The sequence below is a fragment of the Oryzias melastigma genome, linkage group LG21, assembly GCF_002922805.2.
Source record: "Oryzias melastigma strain HK-1 linkage group LG21, ASM292280v2, whole genome shotgun sequence".
Lineage (NCBI taxonomy): Eukaryota > Metazoa > Chordata > Actinopteri > Beloniformes > Adrianichthyidae > Oryzias > Oryzias melastigma.
Genome location: NC_050532.1, coordinates 27,385,530 through 27,394,974, shown reverse-complemented (window position 1 = coordinate 27,394,974; position 9,445 = coordinate 27,385,530). Strand labels below are relative to the sequence as shown.

Genomic DNA, 9,445 nt, shown 5'->3' with positions numbered 1-9,445 from the left:
ATATAAAATTAATTCAAGCTTCTTTTATGTTCAGATAAAAACAAAAAAATAATAACAAAATTTAAATTTGAGTAAAGCAAACTGTGACTGGAGAAAAGGAATAATGATTACCCAGAAATCCTCAGAACAAGAACATCTACAAATACGAGATTTCAATTCATAAACAATAAAACATGTAAATCTACAGGAAAAAGGAATAAATTTAACCTTTGACTTTCTAAGTTATTAACTTTTTTTCTCTTATGAGATTTAAAGTCGTAATTAAAAAAAAAAAAAACTTGCTTGTAAACTGGCCCCAATACTCTGTCGTATGGCAAAGAAAAAAAACTATTTTAATATTAATGCATCTATTATGGTAAATGATAAAAAAAATATGATATTTAATGATTAAAACGCTAATTCATGGAGCTTTTCTTTTGGTAAATCAAGAGAAATTTGTTCTTGAAGTGTTCATATAACAAGTTAAGAGCAAAAAAAGGAAAATTGAGTCGAAAATCTTACAAAAAAGCTCATATGTGTGTATTTGTTGTGTTTGATTATGCAAAGATTTAAATATACATATATATATTATTATGACTTAATAAAAATTACCTAAAGAAAGATAAAAGTGAATTTAAAAAACACAATATTATGGATCAACCATACAAATGTCTCTCAACTGACATAAAATATCTGAATGACTTAAATCCAAATGACAAAACATTTTCATTAGTTTATAAGTCATTTTCACTTCTGAAAAAGAAATAAATGCAGGTTTAGTTCAGCGGGAGCTCTTACAGTCACAGTCAGCATCGTTCCACATTTTCCTTTCTGTGAAACAGTTTTTATTCCATCTTCAAGCTTCGTTTGCAGAACAAAGCTCCACAGAGGAGAGAAAACTCTGTGATTGTCACTCACCTTCATGCTTCCATTCCACCTTTTTCTGTCGGTCCTGACTCACTGACAGCTGAGAACCATGAAGGTCTTCCACGACAAGTGCAGCCTTCAGCACAATACAACTGTTTTTATGAATTCAATTAAAATGGAGGCTGTTTTCATGTTGAAGATCGTCGTTCTGCAAAACAAAAACCAGAAGGACAAAAATAACGCTGCGTTCCTGCAACAGAAGGATGGATGGAGGTCCGAGCCCGCAGGTCAGCGTGACACCTCTCTCCAGAACCAGCGGCACAGCCTGATACCCAGCAGGGAAATGAATGGGAACTCTCATTTCCCACAGTTCCTCCATCGCTCTGGGACCACAGCCCGCTGCAGGTGGGGCCGCTCGCCATTGTGCAACATGGAGCATTTGTTTTTACTGTTTAGTCTCAGATCTGACAGAACAAGCTTCCTCATGGCAAGTTACGAGAACTTTGCACAATCTCCTGAGAGACAACGTGAGTCACAGGAAGAGTTTCCGGCTCGTTTGATCGGTTTCGCCATTGCGGCGTGGATGAATCAATGGGAAGAGCCGAGACTTGACAACAAGGAGCTCTGCTGCAGCCCAAGCTGCTAATGGGTTTCCAGGGAGAGGATGGAGGAGACCCGACACCTGGATGTGGAGCACAGAGGCTTCACAGAGAAGAGTGCCACAGGTGGGAAAGGTGCAGCTGCAGGGGGGGAGTGGAGATAGCAGAACTCAACCATAAACTGGACGTTTGTGTTCAGGAACTTTGGGTTTTCCATGTGAAAAGAAAGACGGAGAAGAATGTGCAACTGTAAGAAGTGGGGGATGTTCATGAAGGTGCTCCTTTGTTGGTATGAGACAAAGGTGCACACTGTGCAAACACTGATTAAGGCATGTTTTAGAGGAAAAAAAACATCACATCTTCATGAAAGATTTCCAGATTGTGCTTCATTAACTTTATTAAAATAATTGGGTCAATAACTGATGAAAAGATTCAAGGAGGAGAAAAAATGACCTGAAAAGGCTTCATTTAAATTGGTCATTCCACAAAAACAATGGAATCTGATAAGAAATCCACTGAAAAGATGCTCAGTGTGAGCAGATAACATAAAGCAAGGAATGCGATGACTGGAAGGAGGTAATTCCAAGTTCATCACTACACCGCTGTAATCAGATATGAGTTTATTTAAATGCAATACGTAAAAAGAGAATAAAATAAAACTAGAAAAGTTTCATTACCTGCAATAATGCTAGTGTGAATGCTTCTTCAGGAAAGTAGTTTCTGAAGATGTTGAAGCTTTTTGCTTACAATGGTGACGCAATTTACTTTAACTGCTTAAGGGATTTGCAAAATGCTACATTTGCTAAAAGACTGGAAGTTTGTTAAAGAACTACGAAATAGCGCTGAAGTTGACCTAAATTTCTGAAAAATCTGAAGTAAAATTGCTTTAAAATCCAAATACATTAAAATTTTGCAAAAATATTTAGTGTGTTGCTTAAATATGAGCTAAACTCCAAATTACCAAAAAAAAAAAAAAAAACAGTAGATGTCAAATTAGCCAAAAAGGCTAACATGTTGCCTAAACACTAGCTCAACTCCAAAATAGCCTAAAATTCTTCAGTAAACTATAGTAGTCAAAAATGTTAGCCTGTTGCTAAAATAGAAGCTAAACTCTAAATTAGTCAAAGAAACCCCTGTAGAAAACAAATTAGACAAATACTTTAGCATGTTGCTAAAGTATTAGCTAAACTACAAATTAGCATAAAACAAACCTCAGTACATGTCAAATTAGTCAAAAGAATCTAGCACATTGCCTAAATTCTAGCTAATTTCCAAAATAGCCCAAAATTCTGCAGTAAACTATATTAGTCAAAAACGTTAGCATATTTTTAAAATAGAAGCTAAACTCTAAATTAGCGTGAGAAACTCCAGTAGATAACAAATCAGCCAAAAATGTTAGCTTGTTGCTACAGTACTGGGTAAACTCTGAATTTTTTGATAGTTATTATAACAGATGAAAACATATCCCATGAATCTATTTAAAGGCTTGTTGCTAATCTACTTAGTGCTTTTATTTTAAGACTTTTCATTGATTTCCTGTGTGCCATATTTTGCTCAATATTTCAAAAACTATAAATACCAAAAATACCGGCAGTAATGTCCTGAACAGGCTGAACGTTCTGATGCCAAGATTGTTGAAATCTCTGAAAGTGTGATTGAGTTTTACGTGCTGAAAATGTACGGAAAGGACCAGCAGAATCACTATAACGAATGCTTACTAAACGTTAGGACCGCCACGATTAGTTGATTAGTCACGACCATGCCAAATATTAAAATAGTTGACTACCAATTTAACATGTTTAATAAATATCATCCTAAATGTCTTTATTTTAAGTTATCGTATAGCTTAAATTCTTCAAACTTAAAGCTAATGATGGTTAAGATGTGTTTTGTGTGTCAGTCCTAGTTGGAATCCACGCCATTCTAGATCAAGGGTCTGCAACTTCTAACACTTAAAGAGCCATTTGTGTCAATTTTTCACTAACCACATCCCAGTAGGAGCCACACATCCTTTAGAAAAGTAAGAGTTTGTATTTATGTTATTGTTCTTTTCATGGAACATATTAATAAACTATATTTTTTTGGTATAAATAAAACAAACATAAAAAAATAGTTTTTTTTTCCTCCCAAATATTAAACAGTCTATAACTTTTAACAAGACTTATTTTCAAAATAAAAGACTTCCTGTGTCACACAGGATCATCTTGATAGAGGAATTCTAGAGTATTGTCAGGAATCATTTTTAAATATATATATTTTTAAATGTTTGTGGTGCTTCTTCGCCTTGGGACATCCACAGATTGATCTGGTTGGATGAATCGATTAATTAATTAATCTTTACACCCCTAGTTTTTCGTATGTTCTCAACAAAAAGAGAGATTTTTTTTCAGCAAAAGGAAAATTAGAAAGAAACCTCCAGCAGAGGTCGACTCAGACTAAAATGAAAACACAGGAGCATCTTCTGAACAATAAGATATACTTTATTATCTCTACGAGGAAGAGCAGTTGACCTCTGATTGGAAGATCGCTGGTTCGGTTTCCGCTCTGCCTGCCCGTGTGCCAAAGAGTCTTTGGGCAGAACCCCACATTGCTCCTGGTGGCTATAGATCAACACATTCTCAAAGTCTTCACATATTGATGTTTAGTTAAAGACCCCCTTTTTGACGTTTTGGGTCACCCCAACTCGTTGTTTCTAACATGCTGGCTGTTCCTATTATACCAAAGGTCCGGGCGTTTTGTCAAATGCAATACCAGATATGGCCAATACCGGTACCCTGACCATGACCTGATACTTTAAACCTAAAGGCTGGTTTATACTTCCAGGCGATTCGTGATCGCTGGTGTCGCAGTGGTCACACGGCCATCGGAGCAGAATCGCTTCAGTTGCATCAGAAAGCTGCACCTGCTGGTGACGTCACCCGCGGCTGAAATGGAGTGCAATCACATGCAGATCGCGTCACTTAACTTGAAATTATTTCAGCGATTAGAGTACGCAACTACGCAAAAAACTTTGTCCAGAAGAATATCTATTAACACTGAAAATTACGAAAACTTACTGAAGAAGTTAAGAAATACTGAACCTCACACAGAGAGAGAGAGTGGACAACTAGATAGAAAATAGAGCAAGTTGCTGAAGAAATATGTCTTCTTTCTCATATCTTACAGTACTAAAGAATGCAATTTGTTCGTTTTTTTAATTTAATTTTGTTGTCTTTGTTTCCCCTGCTTCTGTTTAGCGGACGAACTCACCACTTCATTCTCTGCCTTTCATGTACCTGCGCACTCGCAGATGCTGCAAGTGTCTGAGTGGGATGCTGATGATGTTATAAATAAGAACTGAACACGATCGCGTGGACTGGTACCAGTTTGTGGCCTTGAAGATGGGTAGCCCTGATTTATTTGGAGTAGCCAGCACATCAAAAACGATTTGGGGTCACCCAAAACGTCTTTGAGTCAATGAGTCACCATGAGTCAATATGTGACGACTGAGGAATGACATCGTGTTGGGGTATAGGTTGGCGCCAGTGTTCGGCAGTGGAGCCACCATCAGTGTGTGAATGACTGTGACTATAAAGTGCTTTGGGCCTTAAAGGAAGGTAGTAAAGTTCCATGGAAGGAAACACCATTTACCATACAACACTATTTGTGGATTAGAGAGCAGACGGAGGAAGGCCACTAGATCCAGTCTGTACTAGGACAGCCCACTGGAGGTTTAACTTCTTGCAGCATGGCTAAAGGCATGGCTCCGGGTCACCCAGAGAGACATGGAGGTAAAGAAAACTAAACAGGAGTGGACTGAACACAGAGCCCTGTGGAACACCATGACTAAAAGCTGTGTGAGGAAGACTCATTTACATAAGTCTGTTGGATAAAACTGACTTAAAGACCCACTCTGATTAAAACAATGCTTTAAACATGATTTTGTGTCATTGGTCTGATGATTGGGGACATTTGTAAAGAAAATTACGTTCAAAACTGCATTTCTGAGTTTTTCTTTATTCAAATTATTGCGAATCAGGAGCAGACAAAGAGTTTTCCACATCTCATATGTCCAATCAGCCAGTTAGTTCTGTTACCTCACAGGTAACACAAAATATAAAAAAGACCAAGGCCAGCACCATTTGTAGTGTGAACATGGAGATACCTCACCAACAAAATGAGCATTGTCAACTTCCTGTTGGAAATGATGGATGTTGCATGTGAGCTCTCCAGTCGGGACATTCCCAAGCAATTTTATGCAAGTAAAACAGACAGATCTCTGCTTTGACAGCAGCAGCAGCGAGAAGATTACATCAAACTTTTGAGTTATTTTATTTACGCTTTTCCATTGTTATATACATTGTTATTTATACATTTATAAATGACTGTTTTATCTTTAAAGTTTAAAAAAGAACTTCCACCTTTTCCAAAACTCAGATTTGATACTTGTGAATGCTAATTTATTTAACAGAAACTTTTACTTTTTTTTTTTTATAGCCCTCCTCATTTCCCAGGTTAAGGACACCTGTTGCTCTCAGCTCCCGCAGTATAGACCCCTGCCGGCGCAGGGCACCGCGGTAGTGCTGCAGCTCTCCCCTGCCAGCCAGTGGCCGAATGTCCGTGTTGGATATCCCTCCGCCCCGAGCAGCGGGCCCCGAAGCCCCGCCTCTGATGCTAACACCAAGGCGGGGGGAGGAGCCAGGTAGCGGGCAGACTGACACGTAACTGTTCAGCGTAAAATTTAAGGAGGAAGTCGCATCTTTTCCATAAATTGACTCCGGACGGGACTGGCTCAGCTCAGGCTCGATGAGGAGCGGAGCTGCCCCGTCGCCGAAGCCCGTCTGAACGCCGCCACAGCGGGACCGCGAGGCGGAGAGCTTAAAATGAGATTCTCGGTGTTTATTTCTGTCCTGCGCTCGCTCGGGCCGGTGGTAATCGGCATTTCTTTGGGGTTCACGCTGAGTTTGCTGAGCGTGAGCTGGACGGAGGAAGCGTGCCTGGTGGGCAGCGGGGAGCGCGAGGATGTGACCTCGGGTCGGGACGGACTCCTGAAGGGAGCCCGAAAGCCCAACTCCATTCCTGCCGCCAACGATGCGGACTCCGACGAGGGGTTCGAGCCCCGGATAGTCCCGTACAAGCAGCTCCAGCCCAGCGCCCCCAAAAAAGTTTTCAGGTAGGCGGCGAGGGCTCGATCCTGCGGTGTTTCTGCAGCCTCCACCGTGGAGGAGCGGTCCAGGACCATCAAAGGTCTCGTTTGGCTCCAGCTGTGTTGTGGTCTTCTCTGGAGATGAAGGTGGTCATCATGGGTTCCTCTCATGTGCAGGTGGACAGGTGTCATATTTCAGCTGATTCTGATCAGTTTATGTTTGTGAGGAGGAGGCTGGCGGCAGGATCTGCTGTAGAAGCTTCACTATAAACCATCATGTCATTGTAACCTCACACATGTTGGTTCAGAAACTCTGGTTTCTGTAACGAGTTGTCATGAGGAGTCCTTCAATCATCTGCTTAGTGATTTCCGTCAGAAACACAAACTAGGGACGCAACGATTAATCAACCTTATCAAAAAATTAATTAATCGGCCGAGACAAATAATCAATTACTGGCATAGTCAAACAATCGATTAATCGATCCAGTCAAAGAATCGATTAATTGACTCGGTCGAATAATCGATTAATCGACCCGGATTAAATAATCGATCCAGTCAAATAATCGATTAATTGACCCGATTAAATAAACGATTAATCGATCCAGTCAAATAATCGATCTAGTCCAACAGTCGATTAATTGACCCAGTTAAATAATCGATTTAATTGACCTAGTAAAATAATCATTTGATCGATCTAGTCTAAAACCGATTGATTGAGATAGTCAAATATTTGGTTTATTTTACCATCAGGTAAAACGACCATCACACGAACAACAAACACGTGATGCAGCAGAAACTGATCAACCATCATTCCAGTCTCTGAATTGATCAATCATGTGACCATACAGCGAATGTTCTAATAATGATTATTCTGATGTGGAAAAACAACAGTAGATTGAACTTTATCAAACTCAAATGTGAATGGGTCTGACATTCATTCTTGTTCACTCGTTTGTTTGTACACATATTTACAATCTGGAAAACTTCAGCTGCACAGTACCAGGTATTTGTCTCTGAGTCTGGTGAAAGTTTGAGATAAAGATGCTTTGAATTAGATCAGAGAATCGGATCAAAATTGACTATGAATCGAATCGTTCAAACCGCTCGTTGTGTCCTACCACAAACGTTCACGTCTTCTAACGTAGAGGTCCGTCCTCCTGCTGGTGCCGCCTGTAACCTGAGCAGGGCCTAAACTTTAGGCTTGGTTGGTCCTGATGAATCATGAAGCAAGTCTTTACATGTGTAGTTTCCTCCACACATGGTTTTTCTTGTTAGTCTTCCATTCATGACTTCAAAGGATCAGTTTCACTGATTTGCTGATTACTTAACTTTACACAACAAACCAACATTCTGCCTCTGCTTGTTTCACAGATGCTAATCTTTTCTCAGTGAAGTTCACATGTCGTCATGATAGAAACATGCTCCAACTTTTCCTTTTAGTCTCCACTCCTTCTGACCTGTTTTCTGGTGGTTATTTGGTGAGATTAGTCGGGCAGATTATCGGGGATCGTTTACATCTGGGACCAAAGTGTCAATTGAAGAGACGAGAGCAAGTCATGCCTTTGTCATGCTGCAAAAGGGAAACTGGCCTCCACCACACATCCAGCATGACTCATTCAAACCATGGGACCGTATTTGTTGTGCAGTTCATAAAAGAATGAAATGATATTTTGCTCTTTATAATTGTTGTACGTGGGCGGGTAGTTAAAATAAACCAGATCTCAAACTGGTTCTGAAGTGGTTAACCTTTGAACGTAAGGAATAAACGAAGCTGTGGAACATGACTGTATCAGAGAACTGGACTGAGTGAGTGTGACATCCATAGAAAATGGTTCATTTCCAGCTGAAAAAGTCAATTCAGTCGCCATTTTTTCACAATACGGACGCCGCCATCTTGGAGCCAGTAATGCGTGATTGGTCCGAGTCAGAATGAGTCATTTTTTGTAACAGAGGTGTCAAATTGTTGTGTTACCGTATTTTCCAGAGTAAAAAATGTCTAATCAAGAAGAAGAAAACCATACATAAGTCGCTCTGGTGAATAATTTGCGCTTTTGGGAGAAAAGTCTGACGTTTTAGAGCAAATCTGCCAAGTCCAGCTTAGCTAAAAAATAAATAATAACAACAATACTAATATTTGATATGTATAAGAAAAATATCAAAGTTTAATAGGAAAACAATCAGATTTTCTTCCATGTTTGTTTTGGACGACACTTCTTCTGTCGCTGTCATACTTGCAACTCAGATGCAGCGCCCTCTAGTGGTTGTTAGAGGAAACGACTGCAAAAGGACAACCAGTGTTTACTGGGAAAATAACAAATATATGAGCCTATTTATATCTGAAAAAAACCCAAAACAAATGAGTCACTCCTGAGTATAAGTCATACCCCTGGCTAAACTATGAAAAAACTGTGATTTATACTCCAGAAAATACGAAAATACGATTAAGTAACTACAGACAAATTGCCGCATTATTATTTTTTTAATTAAATCGCGTTAATGTCTTTTTTAATAATTATTGTTGAGTTCTCGCATATAAAAAATAAATGCCTCTTACATTACTCATGTCTTGGTGTCTATGTACTGGTGCTGTGATGTCATCAATGTGCGACTTTGTAGTTTTTAACTGAACTTGCCCAACACAACGCCACAACTATAGTCTATTATGTAAGCCGGGATAATGCCAGATTAGTGCTCGTTATCATAAATTAACGGGGTACTTGATCGCATGGGACGACGTACTGTACAAAGACGTTTGTCAAAATATGTTATGCATCAACAAAAAGTTTGTGGTTAAAGTTTTTTTGAATTGTAAGAAAAGCGTTTCCTACTGTTTTATTTGTTAATTTTGACCTATCTGAACGTGATAGTTTTTTCC

General features: G+C 39.3%; 1 protein-coding gene across 1 annotated transcript in view; it reads left to right on the top strand.

Annotated features, from left to right (window-relative positions):
* Positions 1-5,541: 5,541 nt before the first annotated feature.
* The window catches only part of chpfa (chondroitin polymerizing factor a), a 13,386-nt gene continuing 9,482 nt past the window's right edge, over positions 5,542-9,445 (top strand). Inside the window, exon 1 of the mRNA XM_024285891.2 lies at positions 5,542-6,597. Coding sequence (XP_024141659.1) covers positions 6,308-6,597 — 290 coding nt within the window. The 5' untranslated portion in view covers positions 5,542-6,307. The remainder of the gene's footprint in view (positions 6,598-9,445) is intronic.